At 40.8% G+C, this 23962-nt stretch overlaps 1 protein-coding gene across 1 annotated transcript in view; it reads right to left on the reverse strand.

Moving 5' to 3' along the window:
- Positions 1-23962, reverse strand: part of sorcs2 (sortilin-related VPS10 domain containing receptor 2) — a 392590-nt gene that overhangs the window by 21691 nt on the left and 346937 nt on the right. Inside the window, exons 9-13 of the mRNA XM_080485810.1 lie at positions 20357-20536; positions 15090-15236; positions 11010-11112; positions 4813-4889; positions 4567-4658 (exon numbers count right to left, since the gene is read on the reverse strand). Coding sequence (XP_080341936.1) covers positions 4567-4658; positions 4813-4889; positions 11010-11112; positions 15090-15236; positions 20357-20536 — 599 coding nt within the window. The remainder of the gene's footprint in view (positions 1-4566; positions 4659-4812; positions 4890-11009; positions 11113-15089; positions 15237-20356; positions 20537-23962) is intronic.

Raw genomic sequence — 23962 nt, forward strand, 5'->3', positions numbered from 1 at the left:
TCCACCCGTAATGAAGATCTATGGAAGATTACCAGCCAGGAAAGAATGGCAGACTGAATACGTAGAGAGGAGTGGAGGTGGATCAGCCACATGCCCAGGAAACTGCAGGACTGTGTGACAAGACAAGCGCCATCTTGGAACCCGCAGCACAAGAGAAAACAATCAGCGGAACAAGAACAATGTCCACGTCAATGTTTTCCAGTGAAAACGGAAAACCTTTGCCACGTTTTTGGTGTTGGGAGGCGCTAGGAGAGGCGCTAGGAGAGGCGCTAGGAGAACTGAGCATGGCTCCCAAAGTGGAATGCTTTGGAAATGTTCCAACTCCGTCTCCATGGAAACGGGAGACAAGTACTATTTGAAAACGCCCTTGACAAGGAGACGGAGTCAAGGGTGTTTTCAAAAAGTAGTTTGAAGTAGTAGGGGTATTGTTCTCTGTGCATGTGTGTGTGGTTTCATTACAAAAGCAAACAAGAGCACCCACTTGTGACCAACATGAAAACTACATCGTTTTCAAACAGTTGTCATGTAAAATGTTTCTGAAACAAAAACGAAAAACGATGTGAAGTTTTCACTTGAAACGTTGTCGTTAAAACAGGTACCAAGTATGGCCAGTTGCCTAGTAGAGGGTTTCCCCTTGGTAAGTTCCTGTTAATTATGATCAGGTAATTAAAGCAGAGAAAGGTATAGCCTGTGCAGGATTTCTCAAAGAGAATTATACATCACATAATATCATGACTTTCATTCATTGTACAACAGTTTTTTAACATGTGCCCCAAAAAACCCCTCATATTTAGTCCACTTTTCTTTGCACATAGCACAATTAAATTACAACTACAGCTTTCAGAAAATTATCTAATGTGGTAAAAGGAATCAAAAATGTTGAGATTGGCAATTATTTTTAAAATGAGAGACTTTTTAAAGATATACAGGACATTAATTGTGTGGGATTTTTGTCAAGTTTTCAATAACCACTTAAATAATTCAGCATTAACAAGGTTAAAATGGGCTTCAAGAGTTCCTGATAAAGTGTTAACAGATGACCTACAGAACGGAGAACAGATGAGTCCTCTGTCCACTCTAGTCACTGCATTTCTCTCTGTCTCATCTTTCCTTTTATGTGCTGTGGAAAAGGTGATGTCGGCCAAAAGCTCCTATTTTACAGACAATAACTCAGGCTACTGAGAGTCTGTTGAACCGTTGACCCAACGATGATTGGAGGAGTTATACCACGACTCAAATGCAATTATCGAAGCGTATGAAAATGTCACCCTCATGTCTCTGATATATTTGCAGGTAAGTCCCGCCTCGACTGTGTTAATTAGGCAGTCCGCTGTCGTCTGATTCAGAGTTCCAGCAGAACTGTCTTAGTTACTTCCTTTTTGATGAGGATCCTGAAGACAACTAATTTCTAGAAAGAGCATGTTTGATTCAGGAGATATTAGAGCTGCTAATTCCAATTAAAGTCAACATCCATCAAAGATAGGCACGACAGTAAGACTAAACCTCCCGAGGAGTAACGTAAGATATAAAATATCAAGAAATTACTGTTGAATGTTTGAGCTTTTGTAGTTTTAGGGATTTCTCTCTCTCTCTCTCTCTCTCTCTCTCTCTCTCTCTCTCTCTCTCTCTCTCTCTCTCTCTCTCTCTCTCTCTCTCTCTCTCTCGTTCTCTCTCACTCTGTCTTGTTTTTAATCTATTTTGTTTTATCTGACAAGTCTCACAATATTTCACATTTCATGTGATTTTTAAACAAGAGAATCAATCACGTCATCTTTTCCAAAGCAAAAGAGGAAGAAAGAAAAAAAACAAAACATCGGTGTTGATGTGAATATATGACAAGTATAAAATCGAGGTGTCAAGCTTGGCCATTATTTCCCAAAATTCAGAAAATCCAACTGGAGCAGCAGGAATTTGTCTCATTGAGCAGCTTTAACCTGCTTCGGTTTAGCAGAGCGGCCTTCATGTCGCTGTCAGGTTCTTGTGCTCATGCTCTGCTATAAACTCTCATTACACATTCAGCCCATAAGCAAAGAATGAATAATGTAGCGGCTGGAAAACGAGGCTGGGAATGAAAGATTCCAAGGTAATTCTGCAGATTTTAGATATATTTTGACTTCTGCTTCATATATAAGTTATGTTAATTTGATAATCAACGATCTGGTGACAAAATTCTCCTAAAATACACTTTATAGTTCAATATCTTCAGTGCATGACACACATTTGTTTCCTTGATATACTTGCTGTCTGTCAACTATGTAATAACATGTCGGAAAATATGAAAAAAAAAAACCCTCAACAGTGACATCAAGCCATCAAATTGACATTTAAAGGGTTCAAATCCTGGGAATGATGGAATGTTCAGTAGTTTTGTGCAGTGGTGGAGTTGTTTTAACAGATTTATGAGGAAAGCACCAGAAAATGAAAAAAACAATCTGTAAATGTTTCATAGCATTTCTTTAGAAGAGGATATTTTAGCCAAATGACTGAAGAGCTGAGCACCGTGGCAGGGGTGAATTTTCTTTTTCTACATAAAAATAATTATTAACTATTCTGTTGAAAACCACTTTCAAGAACTTATTTCCTCAACAAGACACTAAAAGTTTGTGATCTCAATCACAAGTCCACCAATATTTTTCGCCAACCTGTAATGTTGAAAGAAGTTTTGATTCTTGATTGACAACATAAGTTGAAGAAACTTGTTTTGAGTGACATTTTGCCAGTCAAATATCATCATACTGAATGTTTTTCTGGGGTGTATTTATATATACCTGTGCCACATTACTACACTCACGTCTTTCCAAACATTGACAGTCAGCGAGGGGAGAAGAAACCAGCAACGTTTGCACTGGAGGAGGCACCGCTGTCTCAACTTTTATGATAGATGGACGCAGATGTATATATAATTTGCACCAAATCCAAATCAGTAAAAAAAAAATAAGTTGCCTATTGGGCCATGAGTGTCAAAGCAGCGCCCAGGAAGAGTTTGTCCACCTGCCATAAAGTGCCAAGGAATCAGATTGGACTGTAGCGTCGGCAGCTAATTCCCCTCTCTGAAAGCCGGTGGTAACTTCAAACTCCAACCAGAAAGTCGTTACCATGGTTTTGGGTTGTGAGGCGGTGGAAGACTCTTCCACAGCTGCTTCACACTGGAGCCTTTGGGGTTATTGATTCCACCGCAGGAAGAGAGAATGTGAAGGACTCCTTGGCCGTCTGAAAGGTCATTTGATTTAAGTCGGTGATAAATGCTTTTTTTTTTTTTGGAGTACTCCCTTATCTACGGTCTGTCATTATTCCATCCCTGTTTATTAAGGTCGACCAGATACCATCTTGCTGAGCTCGAAATTGTCAGCGTGAACTGAGGTGCCAGAGAGAGATGATCTTAAATGATTTTGAAGGGTACTGTGCTGGAAAGTAACTGGTTTTCCCCTCTACTGTAAACCGAATATAGATATAATAACACAATGTCAGTGCAGGGCTTCACCGAACACTGTACCTAACAACCAGGACCTGAGAAAATAGGCTTCTTATTTGTTGAATTTTCTTAAAATTTTTCACATGGACTTTGTTTAGATTTATTTTGATCTGTTTCAGATATCTTTTTTCCCCTTGCCTTAAAGTTACCAATTGGAAAAGGGTCAACATTTGCCATGGAAACTAAAGGATCCAAAACACCGGCTTTGTCCTGCATCCACCACAACTCATTTCTTTATTTTTTTAAACTAATGTTAAAGAAAGAGGGAATATATTGTAACTGTAGCAAAATCGCAAATGATGTAGCAGCTAACTAGCGAATGGTGTCGAAAAGTTGCATAATGGTGAATAAAATACACTTAAACTGCTTTAGATTGTCTACAAGTAAGTTATAATCAGCTACAACGCTACGGCAACTGTTCAGTCTCTTCAACACAGCCAGTTCTGCAATAATTGTGCCTGATTTGGCCGTGGTGGAGTACTTCCTGTTGAAATGTGTTTGGCTATTCCAATATGAGTGAAAAAATTGTAGGTTGAGGCTCCAGTCACATGACAATGTTTTCTGTTTTCATGTGAAAACGGAAACCTTTTGGAGCATTCTGTTTACATGACAGCGGTGCTCAGGGCAACTGAAAAGGCAACTTTTTGAAAATAGCTCCCAAGGTGGAACTTTTAGAACTATGACAACGGCCATAGTAAATAGTTCTTTTGCACATCCGTGAATAGATGGGCAGTAACAACAATGGCGGCCCGCCCACATTCTCCTGGGAGTTAGAAGTTTTATAGTTGACAGTCACCTGCAATAACAATCCAACTTTGTCATCTGTCCTTACGAATGTCCGTGGATTGTTAATGTTTGCAGCGTCTTGTTCTCTGCATGCATATGTGTGTGGTTTCATGAAAACAGCACCAACTCATGAACTGACATGCTGACTACATAATTTTTTAGCATTTCATGAAATCAAAATGCAGTCTTTTTTTGAAGAAATAACTGGTTATTATAACCACGTACCGAGTTTCATTAAATCTGTGAAGGTAATAGAACAATAATCCAGTGCCATCAAACCTGGTCAGGTGAAATGACTGTACTCTTACTTGAGGATCTTGAGTGGAATGGACGTGTCCTTGATGGCAACGATGACCCCGCCGTGGTCCAGGTACAGGATGTGATGCTCCTCCTCAAAAACCTGAAGAAACAACACCAACGAATCAGAGGCCATCAAAACAAAAAGGCCTGCAGGTGATCACTTTGGAGTGAAAAAAATAGGGAGCTGAGATCGAGTTGGACGTCATTCATTAGACCAAACGACGAGATGTGAAGAAACAAGCTTGGCTACGTACCTGTCTCCACGTCTTCCCACAGTCTGACGTGATGTACATCTCTTCCTTATACTCCACCAGCTTGGAGCCAAGGTTACCTGAAGGGAAGATGAGGAATAGAGAATTTTATCAGGTGGGAAGGCAGTGATAAAAGATTGAGAGAGAGGGAAGGAGACGAGGGAAGAGATAATAAAGTTGGTCTGGATAGCGAGGGGAACCAAACAAAGTAGGAGTCACAGAGGTTGAGAAGATTTCTCACTCAGAACTGCGTGGCTGCGTCTTCTAACAATGAGGAAAAGGACGGGCCTTTGGACGAGTGCGTGGATTCAGAGTTGAGTCAAATGAAGTGAAACACGACAGAGAGGAAGGAGTATCATTGTCTGATCAAAAAGCCTCAGGAAGATAGAAGAGGGAGGCTGGATACAGGGCTGTAACTCTTTACTGTTCACATGAGGATGAAAGGAGGCAGTGAAGAAAAAACGAGGCGATGAGTCCTAAAATGAAACTTGCAAACTGAAAATGTTCAGAACGGTAAGTCTGTGTTAAGAGAAGACTGACTTTACCTTCTTTTTAAAGAAAGATTTACGACTTGCAATGGCTTCAGGCATAAAAATTCAGCAAATGCCTCTTGGCTCTATCATACACTGCTCAATACACTGATGACAAATCCAACATGTTGCTTAGATAAATCCAAATGAAATTCTGCAAAAATATGCCTGGTTGATTTGTTTTGGTAGTTCTTTTTCTCTACACAAAGAAGGGTTTGAATCTGTCTTATCTTTTTCTGTCCTTCTATCCTCTAAACTGAACCGGAACTGTACAAAGTCTCCACCTGCAGGTTCCTTCCTGTTAGAGGAGTTTTCCCTTTCCACGCTCTTGTCTTTTGCCTGTAAAAGTGCTTTGAAATGACCGTGTTGTATTTAGCACTCTAGAAATACAATTTAATCTTCATTTGATGAACATCTGCTTCACAAAAGGTATGAAAACATTTGTAAAGTACATCTCTGCAAACTTCGTTGAATGTTTGACCTTTATGGATGCTGGAGAGAAACTGTCGGCTTACGCTCGCCAGCCTCTGTACTAGAAACACCTCTTCACAAGTTCACATTTGGAACAGTTTTGATAGATTCTTTGAAATTTGACTAATAATCATGAATGCATTGGTTTTATATAGTGCTTTTCTTGACACTCAAAGACACTTTACATTGCATTATTCATTCCCTCCATCCTGGACGGTGGTAAACTATGTATGTAGCCACAGCTGCCCTGGGGGAGACTGACGGAAGAGAGGCTGCCAAACTGCACCTCTGACCAACACCAACCACTCACTCTGTATTCACCCAGGCAGTTTGGGGTTCAGTGTCCAGAGTGTTCCAGAGATGGGAATCGAACCTGCAACCTTCCAATCGGGAGACGGCCGCTCTACCAAGCGGCAGCTTCTTTTAAACATCATGAATATTGCACGCAAACAAACACAGGGACATTTGTTGGTAAATAAAACCGCTGGCGGTTCAGTAACATCCTCTGTTTGCTCGAGGGCTCAGGTGTGAAGCTCCGTGGTTTCATCCCCCAACGTCACACGCACACATGAATCGCCCTGTCGGGCTAAATGGAGGTTTTGTCTCAGGCAAAGTGGCACTTTTAGAGTTCATCCATGTGGACTGTTTGCATATAACGGAGTGTTGTTGTTGCACAGCGAGACAGCACAAGGACACACGTGTATATGAGAGACAGGACACTGATATATGTCTGAATATGAGGCCGATCTTTTACTTATTACATAAAGATTGTTGTTTGTCAGTTATTTCTACATTCGTAACATTGGAACCTTTCATCTGTTCTCATGAAATGGATAGTGTATTTTAAATTCTCATCAATCATAAGGAATAGAACAAACAACACTTTCAATATTTTAATTTATGTGTAATAAATCTAAAATGTGACTTTATGAAATACACGCTTCATTCAACTTAAGGTCCTTTCAGGGAGGCTGGAGCCAAAAGTCCTATTATTTTAAACAGAGGTTAGCAGCGGCAGTCATTCTTCCGAGGTTCAGTCATCACTTTCACTACTGCTTGGCAAATCTGCTTTTAGTTTAAAGTCAAACCCTCATTTAAAGGTTGTACCTGGGCTGGAAGTTCTGTGAAGACTATCCACCATCAAAATACCCAAAAAGCTTCTTGGACTTTGACCTTCGAGCGTTAAAATCAATCCCAACATACATTATATTGCCAAAAGTATTTGCTCAGGTATCCAAATCACTGAAGTCATTGAAGAGTTTCAATCATTCCATGGCCACAGGTGGATAAAATCAAGCACCTCGGCATGCAGAATATTCTAAAAACATTGTGTACACAATAGATCAAAGCAAAAGTTCTAAATAAATCACATAATTTAGCTGTAGATGAACCGTTAAAGTTCAATCTATTCCATCAAGGCTTCTGTGAGAGTTTTTTCTCAGACTGGAATGAAGAAAAAAAGCTTCTCAAGGTAGCAATGCACATATTTTTGTTATCCGCAGAGTCACTTTGTATGAGTTAAAATAATGCAAATAGGAAAACTTTGTAAAAAAAAAAAAAAATACGAAAGGCTTGAGTTTGCTGCTGATTCAAACCATGAAAAACAAATTGGATCTTTTCCTGAACCCGGAAGTGTTTAAGTAGCGGCCACGATAAGGAACGTTCGAATTCTCTATAAGCTTAGGAAAGGAGGCTCAATACTTCCTTTAGAACCTCCTTTAGCCCAGGAAACACTGATGCTTCCTTTACCAAAGGAGACCAGATCATGCTGCCCCACAATTCCTTGTGGCGACAACATTTAAAGGAACCGGCTCATCCGAGCATTCAGGGAAACTCACGATGACTCAACCCAGATCATGTTAAGTTACCAAAGCAATATTCTGACTTGAACAACTTTAAATAATCTAAAACCCAGATCCCAACTAGGAATGTTATGAGGATGTTGTTAAATGAACAGTAAAGTAAAGTTTTTGTGCAGCCTATTCTCAGTTTGGTTATATATTCCTGGAGCCTCTTTTGCTTTAATTTACATTTAAATCTTGTGATATTTGATTCTATCAGTGGTTAGAGGCACGGGGGAAAGTGTTAAAAATGCAATTTTTGTAGTCCATTTTCACGAATCTGTAGTTCTTTGACTACGACAGACGTCACTAACTTGCACCGCCATCGGATTATTTATTACGTCACCTAGTGGAAGTGCGGTCAGATTGTCAAAACAACGGCCTTTCACTAACTCCTTTAGGAAGCCTCCTCACACCTTTCCTTAACCCTGTGACGTCATCCACGGGGTTAAGTTAAAGTGGATAGGACAGGAGAAAGGAGGGACAATTCGGAAGCACCCATTGGCTGTGCATGAACACGTTAGCATTTGGTGAAATATTTGAAAAAATACAGACTAACAGAAGTATGAGACTCTAAACTTGGATTTTCTCTCAAATCTGACTATGATATCAAATATATGCTCAAAAGAAAGACAATGAGGGACAGAATGGCAACAAGGCAAAACAAATAAAAAAACAAGAAAAAAATTCAAGAAAAACACAATTTAATGCAACATAATTAAAAAAAGAAACAAGTATGGGTAAAATCATCAACTAATAGCAACAGAAAATTGCACATTTCAAGGCTCTTTCAGAGAAAAATCCAGTAGGTAAAGGACTAGTAGGGAGCTTACCTTTCAGTTTGTCCTTTCATTTAGCTTTCTTTTCCCCTCTGCTTTAAATAAAAAGTCTTTACAGTGTGATTCCCGGTTCTCCGTCAGGACCTGCTACAGCTAACAGCTGAATTCGTTACGTATATATTAAAGATAAAGCGTCACTGCTGATGCTGCTGCTTCTGCACACGCTGAAATCTCATTTGTAGTCTGTGGTTGGACCAGAAACATTGATTGCTTCAGTTAATGAGTGTGAAAATAAGACGTGGAACACTTCATAAATGTCAGGTGCAGAGAAGGTCACATAGTCAGAAATACATAAATAACTAGAATTGCTACCTCACAGTTGGACGTTTGCACCAACTTGTGGAGTTGCAGGTGACATTAATGTCATTAAAAAACTGAAAAAGAGAGTTATAAAGGGTATTAAGAGTCTATTTCGGTGATATAAATGTTCTGTATGTTTTTTGTGACGAGCATGAATCATAGTGTGGAACATTTGCACTGGTCCATTTGTTTGATTTTTGCTTCTGGAAATATAAAGGATTCATTGAGATAAAGGGACAGAATATATAAGTTAATCTTCTTTTTGCTCCTTTTCATTCAGGAATTTGAAAGCCTTTGTTCTGTGATGTATTCTAAACTTTTGTTATGTGTTGTATTGAATTGTTTTGTTTTAATTTCAATTTTTCCAATGGATGAAATAAAATAAGAAATAGAAAACTCAATAATAAGAGCAGGGGTGTCAACTTTCTTAAGAGTAGCAAACACAACACAACACTGAGACTTGAGCTGAGATATTGTGATGCTGCCATGGAAGATGGCTACCTCGTTGCTATCAGGCTCGTCTCAAGACCTTGCTGTCATGGTGAGTTTGTAAATCACCCATAATGCAACAGCTATAGGAGAATTTTTTGTCATCACCTTAAAACATTTAAAGGCCTCCTTCCACATATGTCGGTACTGTAATGGTCCGTATTTAAAGAAAATCCAAGTGTTGTCATAATTAATATACAAATACTGCAGTCAACTGTTAACAATATGCTTAAACCATCTAATCAGTTGATAAATGGCTCTAAAAACTGTTTATAGTCGATGTAGAGAAATTCAATCAAACCTTTCCCGTCAACCAAGGTGAAGCGTGAGCGCACGAGTCATTTTTCATCTACTCGACTCTGAAAACATGCCACAGGGCAAATCCAATGTACTTGAGCATTGGCATTTACGTTAAGACAAGCCCAGTCTGCAGAAGGTAAGCGCATGACAACGTCATAAAATCAATGTACCCTGAAGCACCTTTTGTTTGAACACACGGTTTATATTACAGAACCTAACAATGGGGTGTGCAACATGCAGCTCTTCCCTCTCTCTCTGGCAGTGGTTTCCACTTCTTTATTTACTCATTTTGTGGCATGACAAACAAACTCATCATGCAATCAGAGGTGATAAATATGACACAGCACGTTCTAATGAAGTGAATGTTTTCTTCCTGGCATCCTTCATAATAAGAGACTGGATTTAAATCCAACTTTACTTAGCTCTTCTTTTCTGAGCTATTTGATTATTATAACAATTATCTCTTCATTTGGCATCCATTGGAATACCACACCTGTTTTCTCAGGACCTGTTTACACAACAACAGCCCACGAGTTTGTTTATTTATGCAATGAATCCACACATTCATGTGCTCAGACAACAATGTGCACAGTGGTAGCTTTTATAAAAGTTACGTTTTCCCTCCTGGAGTCGGAGCGTTTTCCAAAGGTTGCACGTTCCCCTGTTTCCACGGAAACTGAGTTGGAGCGATGTCATAAAGTTCCACCTTTTGAGCCATTTTCTAAAAGTTGCATTTTCAGTTGCTCTGAGCACCGTTGTGGTGGAACTAGACCTCAAAACGCGATGAAAGTTTTTCTGTTTTCACTTGAAAATGTTGTTTTCAATGTGGGCTCAGTAAATTTCACAACTTAAAGTGAATGTAAAACAACCTTTTGTGCCGTTAACATTTGATCAAATGTGTTAAAAAAAAAAAAAGCATTACTCTGACCTAAAATCACACATATTGTGCGTGTTGTTGCTTATAAAGTTCTTCAAAATCTCAAACTTGTTTCCAGTGAATGATTGGCTACTATTATTCTACTAAACTCTCCTACTGTATGTTGTATTATATGCATGCAAGTACTCCATATATGACTATGGGTAGATGTTTGAACACTCGCACCACTTTTATGTGCCCGATTCTTTGCTCATGCAGCGTATCACAGTTTTATTTATGATGTTTTCAATTCAAGTGATGTAATGGGGTGAAATGGATGATAAGACAGGGTGATTTTAATGAGCACAGAGGATAGAAAACAAGCAGCAGCTCCTGTGAAGAAATGACTGTCAACAATGAACAATTATGAGGAGATGAAAGAAACATGAAGAAATGCCAAACTCATATGTTCAGTGTCTGATACAGGCTTAATGAACGTATGGATGTCGTGTATGTGCGGTGTATTAGTCATGCTTGATGGCATTTGATGAGTTAATAAATGATCTGTACTCACCGGCGCCCATGATGAGGCCAGGGGCAGAGTCTTTGGTGTGGACGGTTCCAGACACATAGGGGTTGTCGGCCCAGCGCAGGTGGAGATGGAGGTGGCAGTCCGGCTGAGGAGCGCAGAGACAACAATGTGTGTCAAACCCTGAATAAACACAATGAACTCTTCCAAAGTCATGTGCCACATTCTTTCAAGCAAGGCATCAACAATAAATAAAGTGCCTCAGTGCTTCAGTGGAGAGGCGGGTGAAGTAGAGACGTCAGCACATACTTAAGGAGTCTTACTGCACAGATACCCGATAATCCCACACAAATACAGCCCGGTACAAGCGGTTTAGCGGCGCTAATCAAATTGAATGCAGTCGATATCTAATGGGAGCTAATTTATTCCAAAGGAGAGCGTCGGACTGGAGTTTCATGTTTCAAACATTAGTCAGAGCTGATCTGGAGCTGGCTGCTTCAAACGTCAAAAGGCTTAGCTGTGGAAAGCTGATTCTCCTGAGCGGAGCAAGACTTTTTCTGTCCTGTTCACACAACTGGACGTTTAAAGTTGATCAGAGAAGTCTGCAGCGCGGTGTAGCTACAGGTTCCTCTTTGCAGGCGCGGCACTGTTCTCAGTGTGTGATTCAATTACAATGCTTCTTCTTAATTTTCTCACCAAGACGTTTCTTTAGTCAATCTCCATGAACACGCTCCCTCTAAAGACTTCAACAACGGCAGATTGGATTAGTGGGGATCGATTTTCAAAGCATGCTCTGGGTGTTTCGTTTCATATTCTTTTGTTGTTTAGTTTTTTCAAAGACGACTCGCTAATTAAGACAAATTGCCAGAGTTAAAGTTCTGTCAGCGTTTGTCATATCACATTTATTCCACAGAAGTACAGCAAAGAGAGGCTCGACTGCCAAAGGGTTCAGGCCATAATGTGTGAATTTAGCTCTCGAGGTTATCTCTTGACTTGGTGGAGAGCTTCCATCTGTCCATCCATCCATCCATCCATCCATCCATCCATCCATCCATCCATCCATCCATCCATCCATCCCCCCTCAGGGATCAACCACCTTTCTGATATGAGTTACTTTGAGGCCACTGAGTAACACGCAGCGATTCTTTACTAGAAATCTACTGAGACATTTAAAGCATGTTGTCCATCCAGAATGCTGCTGACCAAAAATAGCAGAACAAAAGCACAATGGCCAGTGAGCTCAGAAAAATACACTTCCAATGATGTACTTTCATCCCAAAAGTGTAAATATCCCTGGTTTAGAAGCTTGATTTGCTGTTTGAGGAGATGATGACACATGATTATCCAGCTCTGCTCCACTTTTCTTTTTATGCCTTTACAGTAGATTAAGCATTTTCAGACAGTGAAGAATCTTCCAAAGTTGTATTATCAAGGGTACTTAGAGCCTTTTTAATCCCCCAGTCTTGTCTGAAGGACTTTTCTAGTCCTTGCTCTTGGTTAGGAACTACCCCTCTGTCTGTCTCTCACGAGAATTTGTGGTAATACACAATTACTGATTAAACAGTGAAACAAAGGCAGATGCAAAATTTAAGGCTATTAAAGATCAAATGCCTAATTCTTGCTATTGGCAGGCTGCCTAGATCGTAGATTCATCAGCAAGGCTGCTGACCCCACCAGCTCCAGGTATGTGTAAGAGTGAGTATGTTAAGAGGGTTGTGCTGTATCTGGCCTCTGGAGTTGGACATGTCTGTTTTAGGCCTCATCTTATCTAGTCAGTTGCGTGTTTGCTTACATTTTCTTTAGTGTTATCAGATTTTAGACCACTTTCACTGTGGGCTACTGATTTTACTCATGAAGTATATGTTAACTAGTTTCTTGACTGACAAATGATTGTTTGCTTTTTGTAGTCCATTTTCAGAAACTTGTAGTTCTTTTCCCCACCATGGCGGACGTCACTAACTTGTGCCGCCGTCGGATTATTCTCACTTCACTAAGTGAAAGTGCGGTCCGACTGCCACACCAACGTGATCGCCTTTCACTGACTCCTTTAGGAAGCCTCCTAACACCTTTCCTTAACCCCGTGACGTCATCCATGGAGGGACAATTCGGATGTACCCAGTATCTCAGAGATCTCCTTTCAAACTCAGACATTGAGACATCCTGAAAAACCTGTTGGAAACATTAAGGTCATTAGTCTGAAACGCTGCCTATCCAGAGGCGAGCTGACAGCTCCGGCTGACAGCGTTGGCCTGACATGAGATGGCACATCTACGACGCGGCTCCGTCGATCTCTGTGGCTCGTGATGTCAGCGAGCTGATTTGTGTGGCGTCGAGCTCTGACATGAAGCTGCCTCAGTGACTGATAGTAACTAGTTGGCTGCAGGAAGAATGACTTTGTCTTTGCGAGGTAATTCTAATGAGATATGGAGGAGGCCACAAGGGAAAACGAGGTCAGTACGCAAGAAAGCAACCACACGCCATTGGTAAATGAGTCTCGGGCTAATACCCGCGTCTCACTTCAGATCTGTCAGGCGACGAGAGCGATGGCTCAAATAAAGGACCAAGCCTGGCCCCCGCTACCCCTTCTATCTCCCTGCAAGGTGTGATGTATGGATATCAGACCAACAGCAACTCATTGCTCTTTTCTGTGTCGCCTGCGAGCTGCAGCTTTGACAAGATGGATGGCGGAGGTAGCCGGGCAACTCGCACATATTCCTCAAAGCACAACAGCCTTCCTTCCCTCTCGCTTTCTTTGTGTACACACTCTGAACAAGCTGGTCGACAGGTCACGGTGTTTTGACTGATAGTTGTTTGTGCAAGATTGCATCAACATCCCATTGAGCTGGGAGAAAAACTCTCCCAACTCAGAACATGTTGTCTCGTTACAGACAGTATCCTCCACTACAAAGTTACCACCATGCTCAGAATCGAGTCTGACTTTATGACCTTATATCCCATCATGCTGGAGTTGCTGGAGAAACAAAAGTACGACACAACCTGCTCTCTTCAGAGAGTAATTCATTCCACTGGTTTTTCTATTATTTTGTTGTATTGTTCCACAGCATCACTTCAGTATCTTCCAGTAAATAAACATGCTAAACCTTCCATGTGGCCATGTGGTGGTGAGATCTTTAACTGATGCTCTCTAATTCAAAATATTGGAGGTCCAACACAAACAGGATCAACTAAAAAATTCCAAGACAATATTTATTGTTACTTTTGAATTGTTTTTACAAAGAAAAAGAGGAAATTAAAAAAATAATAATTAAATTAAATTAAATTAAATTAAATAAACAAACACATATAAATAAATAAAACAAACATATAGATAAATACATAGACAAATAAATAAATAAATAAATGAATAAATAAATAAATAGATCAATCAATCAATCAATCAATCAATCAATCAATCAATCAATCAATCAATCAATCAATCAATCAATCAATCAATTAATCAATCAATCAATACATAAATAAATAAATGTGCATATTACCAAATTTGAACATTGTTGTCCAAGTTCCTGAACAAAATCCAACAGAAGCCAAAATAACATATAATATAAAGATTGTACTTGAAGTGAAGCTCAAAAATGAATCTCTCATTTGGGGAAAAAAAATTTAAATACAGCAAAGCCAAATATTGATGAACACAGCTAATTTCTCCAACATACACAGTTCAGTAGAATGGGAGGCAGAATCAGCTCCCAGTTTCAGTTCAGGAGGCTGACACAGTCTCTACTTTTAAGTAGCGTCAAGCTTAAGACGTTTTCCTTTATAATAACGCTTACAGTTTGGACTGGTTCAGTCTATCAGGGACTATTTTCTATTGAAGCTACCGTAGCTCTGCTGGGAGGCCTACAATGAGGTTTCTTTTCTCCTCTTTTCTCCTGATTTAAAGTTTAAAGGCAGAACATTTAAAAAAACAAATACCAGAGTTGGATCTTGTTCTCAATCAACCTTCAGTCCAGATTAGTATTTCCACCACCACAAATTGCCTTGTGTTACATTCACAAGACAATTCTGAGGTCACAGTGTCCTCAAACTTGTACCTTTGAGAACACACTCTATTGACTTCCTCCTTGACCCAAAACAATAGAAGAAGAAGTAATTAAGGGTTCTTACCGCTTTGCAGCTGATTGGCTTCCCATTCATGTCGGTGGTAGGCGGAGCCAATGGTTCCCAGTCACGCCCTTTGTTGTAAGTTATCAGAGTTGTCACTTTGCCATCGACTTTCTGATTGGCCAGGAAGACGCCTTTGATTCCACGAACCTGAGGGAGCGAGACACATGTTCAACAGCCAAGATCACCTGGAGCAAATACAAGTTTAATTTTTGGGATCACATTAAAAACACAATGTGAGTCACATAGGTTTAGACTGCACCGTCTCCTCTGCTTGCTCATGTGGAATTGTTTGGTTTTTCTCTGTAAAAAGGTCTTGAAATGTCTGCGTTGTGTTCGATGCTATAGACATAAAATTGAAGTGAAACTGTAAGACTTAACATCCTATAGAGGCGGTTTGGATTTGAACGTGTTGCACAGCTACCTTCTCACGTCTTCTTTGTTGGTTTGGATTGAAATTAGGATCACTTACTCAAACAAGGGTTAAGGCACATTTAAATAAATCTGCTGCAACCTGCATGCAACACCTCTTGAATTACAGAGCCACATTTGCAGTCCCAAACCCTGCGACCAGCAGCAGTGCAGGTTGAAACATGAGCAAATGAATGCAGTATGATGTGGATGGATGGATTAAAATTTTTCTTGTACCTCTTATAAATTTCTTTATAATGTGACACATGCATTCACAATTTTGTTGTTTTTAACAATGGCAATATTGATGGATTCTTCTCTTTTCTGTTACTTGGAAGCTGAACTGAAGCCCCTGACGTACAAAGTGTGGGGCAGTAAAAGTTAATTTCCCTGAAATCGATGCATGCCGCAGGGTTTCTGAGGCTTGTGATGGTGCTCACTTACTACAGGCTTTGAAGGTGAAACATTAAACAACCGAACGACGACGATGAGGCACAGACGGACCTTTAAACACGGCCCCAGACATCATGTCAGACATGCCCTGAACTACATGTGGATACATACTCACCTCCTTGAGCTATCTATCATGCAACATTGATGGAAAGAAAGAAGGTGAGTGTTTAAATCAAAGTACGGAGACGAGCTTGTGTCCTCCTTGGATTGCAGCATTTCCTCACCCTTTCACATCGTCTCTGGGTTTTTTTCTTCCCCACTTTCTGCCTCAAGTCTTCAATCCATGCCTGGTACTGTATGTCCCACCACCTCCGTTACTTTCTGCAGCTCTAACAGCGAGGACCTTTCACCTCCATGCCCCCCCCCCCCCCTTTTTTTTCTTTTCCTGTCAATTGAGTCACACTCTCTGCTCTCATTTGTCTAGAGGCCTTGTGGAAACACTCGGCACACACACGAGCAGTTGCTTGGCTGCTCGAATGAACAGACTGACATAAAGGAGAGGTTCAAGACGAGGCAAGAAATGATGATTCCAGGTTCAGCCACCAAAACATGAGCAACTCCCGGAGCAGTCTTCATAATTGACATTAGGCTGCTGGCCATTGAAGAAGAGACAACCGTCATTGGCGGAGCTTTACATGTCAACTTTTGATCTTCTCCTCTCATCTCCTGTTTTTGTCAACTTATTGAAGAAGGAGTCGGAGGCGATCTCAACTAACTATACGAATAAACAGAGTGCAACCTGGAAAGCTCACCAGTGACAACGCAAATCAAAACACACCTTTTTCTTGTCATCACCCTCACATGCATGAATTTTAGACTGTGAGAGTGATGGGGGAAAAAACCCAAGTTCCCACCAAGAGAACATCCAAAATCCACACTGAAAATAACTTTATATTTTATGGCAATCATCAATGTATTCACTGCTGGCCTGAGCTCGACGCAAAGGAAAAAGGTTTCCCTTCAAAACCAAATCACATGTGGACGTTATTCCTTTAGCTAAAAACTCTGAAGGGAAACCTTTTGCGTTTACAAAACTGCAAGACTCACCTCAATCGCAATGAGTTAGCAAAACTGTACATCACAGAAAAATCCCAAGTTCTTTTTTTGTCTTTTGTTCATCAGCGAGAGGAAGATGGTGTCTGAGATTGAATAACAACGAGTGTGGAGTCTGCAGTCATGACTGAAGGTTTTCAATCTGCATCACCACCAGGAGATTTGATTTGTGACAGAAAAAGTAAAAGTATACGTGACAATATGAGTTTTTTTTCCTCCTTATTTTTTATTTTTTTTTTTTGCCATGATACCCTGTTTTTCCTTTGGGTCTAAAAGAAAGTTTCATATACTACCTGGGAAGACTTCTGCATACAACTTCACTGAAATGTTTTGAGCTTGTTCTCATCGCAGTACGGTGAGGAAGGGACTTGTCCATGAGGGCTATATCGGCTATCTAGTCTGGGATTTTCGCTTGGGCTTATTTTGAAGCTCATAAACTTGGGAATCATTTTTTTATTATATACAATTAGGACAGTGACATATTCAATAAAATGTTTGGAAATAATCACTTTTGATGAGAACTTGTCAGCTGGAAAGACTTTGATTTTATTAATTTTTTGTATATTCAAGGTTATATTTAAAAATAAAAAGGCAGCAAGCCAAAAATAATATATCATATTTTGCTAGTTTCCTGTATGTGTCTAGATACTCCATGCAAAATGTCATATTTATATAACAATCTATGCAGTTGCATTACCTTGATATTTTCTTTTACATAATTTTGCCATAAATATTTCCCTTAGAGGAGCTTTTCTTGATCCTGAGACCAAACGGCCCAGGGTTTTAACTAACTGGAAATAAAAATGAAAAAAAGGCAGCAAAAAGCATCCTTTGGGGTGACCTGGCTCCCGGCTTATGAGGGACGTGACTCTGGTAGGGCTTTTCCACCAAAAAGAACCAGGAGCGAGTTCAGGGCCAGTGCCAGAGCCAGTTCTTAAATGAGCACCGCCAAAGAACCGGTTCTTTTTTCCACCCTCAGCGGAGCCAAGTGGGAGCCACGTCATTGCGTCACTCCAAAACGTGATACGTCACTGATTCCAACAATTTCGTGCTGACAGCGCTCATACAAGAACCAGGAGACGGACTGTGTTCATCGGTTTAGTCCGGGTCGCTCCATCTAGTCTGGCCTGAACCTCAGATGCACCAAAGAGCCAGAAAACATTACGTGTCTTCTTGTCTCTATTGGTGTTTTTTCACGGCCCCTGAGTGGCCATTGAGGGAAAAAAATAACACGTGTATGAGTTTGGGGTTTATTTTTCAACATTTCGGCATTACATTGGGAATTTCTGCTCCTTTCACTTTATTTCTGGGTGTGACTGAATCAAATGCTTCAACATTGGAGGAATGGAGGTGTAGAATGATAGAACGCAGCTCTAAAAGCTGTTTCCAATGGCAACCTCCGTAAACACACTGATTAAAGTTCTCTTTCACCATTAAAAGGCTCATTTTATGCCTATAAAATCCAAGCTTTCATTTACAGTAGTATGTTGTTTGTTTTTTAGTTGCTGATGAACCAAAAATATTCATTATGGAGAACTTCTGTGGGTTAGAAAATAATATTGGCAGAGCAGCCGTACACTGCATTGCGCAGCGGCTGCAGCGCCTCAGCCTGCGGTCAGAATGCGAAACAAGACCTGGACGTGACGTTAGTTATAATAATGTTACCATGAAAAGTGTGAAAAAAAAAAACGACAATGGAAAACTGCTTCTAAATTATATCCGACGTAGCTGACTGACAGGAGGAGCTCTGCAGCATCTCGAGAGCCGCGGCTCCGCGAACGCGGATTAAATAATACTGTTCCCTCGTATTGTTAACTTGAGGGAGCGACTTATTATATCATTCCGACGCGTTATAGAAATTTTTTTCTCTATAACCACTCAGGGGCTCCGTGTTCGCTGTAGTTTTCTGAAAGCCGATACAGCCTCGCTTCCGCCTTGTAGGTAGATAACTCCAGCGATAACTCCACCCCCAGCTGATGACGCGTCGGGCCCCAGTCTGGCTCCTCTTTGGCCCAGCAATGTAGTTGGGCCAGCGTAGCACCAGTTTGGTCGGGGCTTTGGCAGTGGAAAGACAAAGAACTGGTGCTAAGTCTGGCCCTGGACCAGAACTGGCACCTGGTTCTTTCCGGTGGAAAAGCCCCCTGGGAGACTAAGATCAGCCTGTTGTGACCAAAACCCCAAAAAAAACTAGCATGAACTACATAGAGTATCAATTCATGGAAACTTTTTTTTCACAGAATTTTTACATTCTGGAGCTGTTAACATCCATTCATTGAGCCCAACAATTGTTCAGAAGGCGACCTCTAGTGGTCACAACAAATGATGTTGCCAAACCGGTAAACACTCAATATTCTAGTCTGCTTTATCCAGAAGTCTTAAGTTACATATATTTCTGTATTGAAATTCATACAAAATCATATTTTTGTCTGAAATTCTTCAATTTAGCATATCCTTGGTCTGAAAGCAACACACAGTAGAATATATTCTGCTGCCAAAATTACAATTTGGTTTAAACACTATAAAAGCTTCGATCCATCTTGTCTTGTATCAAAGGTCCATGACCACAGTGTACCATCTTCCAGCACTGGTTTCTTTATTATGACGATGACTTCAATGGACTCCTATGATCAGTCCAAAAGAGTTCCTTTGATAAATGATGAATATATGGACCCAAACTACTGAAGAATGTTTGCAACACTTTCTAGGATATCTGCCACTAAGGCAGTCAGGCAGGTGGGCCAACCTGCTGCTAGTGTAGTATACTCCATAAAGTGGGCGTTGAGTGTATATTCAAAGATTTATACTAACAGGCCTCAAAGTTATTATGTATGTAGTGCTGCACTCGACAAAATGCACGCTGCTTGGAGAGCAGAATTGCTTCTTATTAAGTTAGTATACTGTTTTCCCACTACAATAAACAATGTTGAAGTCGAGAATTTCCTGCCAACACCAAGTCCCAGCCTCCTCCTTCTAGAGTAACGTGATACATAAGCAACATTAATCAACCTTTATTGGTGACATATAATTGTTAAGAATTAGCAGGGCATGAAAATATCTTAAAGAAAAAGGTGGATTTGCTGCACATGATGGAGGGACGTCAAAAAGAGCCCACAAAGCACATTGTTGGATTTTGTCTTTTTAATGGGATTTACTGAAAATGGGATTAATAAAAAAAAAAGTACTGTCAGCATAATACTTGGATGAACACATGATGTACTTGTGTCCACTGAAAAGTGCTTTGAGCTTATCAACTTCGGTGGTTTTCTTGAAGACTGCCTGAAGATAAGAAGTCAGTAAATGATTGACCCGGTATGTGGAGCCACGATGCCTTAAAACCCTGGATCCCCACTCACCTCCAGGATGTCGATGAGGACGTTCTCCTCTGGTTGTTTGGTGCTTCGAACATTCTCCAGGACGATGGAGTAGTAGACACCCTGCGGGTCCGACTGGTAGAGGTTATATGTGTCTGACTGGTACCACTCCTGGAGGGCGAGGAAGACCTGGTTCTCGTCTGTGCTCACTATCTGGACGTCCTGAGGGAGGAGGCAAACGGTACGATTAGAGGAAGAGCGAGTAAACAAGCAAAAAGAAAAGAGGCATATGATCACCAATAGACAAATAACCATGAAGTGCAGCAGGTACGATTCATGTGGGTTTTGACAGCGTGGGAACAGAATCTTGTTAAAAACAGACACAAAGAGCCAAAAAGAAAGACGGAGAGATAATAGAGTGGTTAGCCATCCAAAACCTGTGTTTGGCAGCTCTGAAAACTTGTTGGGTGCGTTTGTCAAAGCTCTCGAGCTTCCAATGCAAATGGTTTCATCACTCATGAAAGACTGTAACGACGGGACAAGGAGCGACTCAGCACTTTTCCCCTGTTAGTGATTACATTAACATAACATTCGAAGACAAAGCCATCAGGGTGTGTGGGTGTGTCTGTATGTGTGTGGGTGTGTGTGTGTGTGTGGGGGGGGGGGTGTCGTGGTCAGAAAGGTGTGTCTTATCATTGACACTTTTCCATCTCGTTCAGGGGAAAGAAAAAAAAACACTCAAGCTCAATTACCCTTGGCTTTATGGCGGTACTTCCAAGTAATAGCAGTATTGAAAGCCGTGCAACGATCTTCATATTCATGAATGCACTGTTACTGAGTCACTCAGCAAGCTTTAAGAAAATTGCCAGAAGGTGAAATATGACAGAAACAGGAACAAACTGAAGCACAGCCTGTTGACTCACCAGCCTGAAATCCCTTACAAGGACTGATGCTGAAGGATTCTGCAACTTCTTTTGAATGTTTATACAACCTTTCAAGTGAGAGCACATCGTTTTTGCTGTTTTTTGACAGAAAAGTTTTGCTTGCATACACGACTTTGTTTTGAAAACTATGTCTGTTTACATGTGAAAGGCAGAAATGATGAAAACGATGTAGAGCCACTAGTGGGTGCTGTGGTTGTTTTTTATAACGAAGCTAGACACACATGCATGCAGAGAACAACACACTGTAATCATTAATAAGGGTTTGAAAAAAACAACAAGTAGGGATTTCTCCCGCTTCCGTGGAGACGGACCATTTTCAAAAACCTTCACTTTGGGAGCCGTTTTTCGAAAAGTTGCACTTTCGGTTGCTCCGAGAACCATTGTCATGTAATAAAACACCCAAAACACCTCAAATGTTTTCTGTCTTTACTGTGTAAACAGAGCCTAAATGGGAGCCCTATAAAGGTTAGTGTCAAAATTGAGATAGATTGATTTACTTTTCCAGAAAATGTAGGAACAGTTTTTGATTCAATTTTCAAACTAATTACCCATTTTCAAATAATATCATCGGCATGGAGGACAATGTTCATTTTATTAAAGCTTGTTTTTGTAATAACTGAAACACATATTTTTCAACTTTCTATGCATCCTAAAGGTTATAACAACAGTATTCTGCTTTTTTTTGAATATCTTAAGATCTGGCATTCAACTAAAGATTACTACTTGGCAAGAGACACCTCTTTGAGGCCTGCAGCAAACATTCCGACTGAACTGGATCTTTGGTCTGCTCTGTGTCTTTCCTGGCAATGCCACGGCAGAAACTGATTATCCTCTAGTTCATGTTCATGTGTGAAAACGTGCTGTATCTTTGTACAACGTGCTCACAGCACCTCGCTTGCAAACAATAGAAAAGGCAAAAGGTCTAGCCATTTCCTGGACGTAAAGAAAACCTGATGCTCCCTGTGTTGAACGTCCCGGTTCTGGGTATTCTCTGGTCCATCACTGAAATCAGTGGCATTTGTTTCACGCTTTTGCATTTCATCGCAGCTAAAGCAGCTTAATGTAGCATGATAAGGGCAATGGGGAAGACAAATGGTCACAGGAAAAAGGAAATCTCAGCGTCTGGCATGAGCGGCTCTGCCTGTTGGGAAAATGCCACCTGTTTGGCTTCGGGGGCACTCTCCTTTACTCTCAAGCTGAAATCCTGACACGAAATAGCAGACAGGAGATCTCTACCGGTCTCCCTCTTATTAGTGCTGCATCACTGAGTGTCCTCTGCACAGAAAAAAAGAAAGAAAAAAGTGAAAAACACTCCCCATCCATCTTTGACGAGGCCACCAGGGCCACGGTCACCCTGGAGACAAGACTTCTGGGAGTACAATATCAGAGAAGCTCAGTCCTCGTAGCTGCGCATGCCTTTTCAACCTTTACTTTGACCTAAACTCAGCATGGTGCAAATAAAACTCGAAAAGCAAAAAAGAAATGAAGGGAATAATGAGATGGCGCTAAAGCTCAAGCTCCATTTCCACTCAATTGGAAACTGTCTGGATGGAGAGGCATTGCACGCACATCCTGGAAAATGTAACCATCATAAAAAGAGTAAAACAAACCACAAGACCGAATGCAGATTTGGGATGTGGTCAGTCGTCTGTGGAGTACACGCTCCGGCTTAGAAGAAACAGAATGCAGTCATTGGAACGTGCTGAAATCTTTCACCTAAAGGCATCAGGCCGGTCATTAATCAGCTCGCCCTTGTTCATCCTCACAGTTTATCATCTATCTCAGATGTTCTCTGTGATTTATGTAGTGTGCAACTTTGTCCCTGACAAGCTTGCAACACCGACTCATGATCTGCCGAAATGTGCCCGCCCTCCTGAGAGATCAATACAATCGCAAATACCAGGTCACGTCAACACGCCGCTGGTCGGCACTGTTAAGTCGACTTCACTTAGTGCATTTCACAGCTTGAGGAGTCTCACCACACTTTATGTGATCAGTCACATTTACAGGTGCCCAAACAATGGAGGAAACTTGGGGCTCAGTCCCAAATAGACTGCAACACATGGAGAGGGTGAGATGGGGCATTTAACTGCCAACCATGGAAATGGTAGTCTGCTCAACCAACTGAATGACAGTAAAAGTCAAACTCCTAAAGTGCTATTAATTGAACCAACCATTTTACCATTAATATGGGGTATCAGACCAAATCATCACCACTGAGTTGGCTCAGGTGGCTGCCATCGCTGACATAGATGAAAATGAAAAAGTGAGGGACAAGCCAGCTAATTGTTATCAACGGGCAATCATTTGTCAAACTTCCAAAAAACAAAAACAAAAATTAGAATTACATATATAAGTAAACATATTCTATGGATCGCCAAAGGATGACCACCTTGCCGTGGTTGGTGGGTCTCAGTGACCCCCGGAGATTTGCTGCTTAGCGTCCTGGTGGGGTCACTCATGCCTGAGAGGTCAAAGGGTCGAGGTGAACATAAGTTGCCTTTTCCCTGTTTCCATTTAGATGGATTCTAAGCATATTCAAAAAGTTCCACTTTGGGAGCTGTTTTAAAAAGTTATGCAATTTTTTCGTTTTCACTTTTAAGTGTGTAAACAGGCCTTGAATCTGAAGTCGGCTACCGGTGGCGGTCCAGCACCTTGCTGCTATCTCTATCTGTGACTTTGTGAACGTGACAAGCGGAGTGAA

This window comes from Lipophrys pholis (genome assembly GCF_963383615.2).
Source record: "Lipophrys pholis genome assembly, chromosome: 18".
NCBI classification, from domain to species: Eukaryota; Metazoa; Chordata; class Actinopteri; order Blenniiformes; family Blenniidae; genus Lipophrys; species Lipophrys pholis.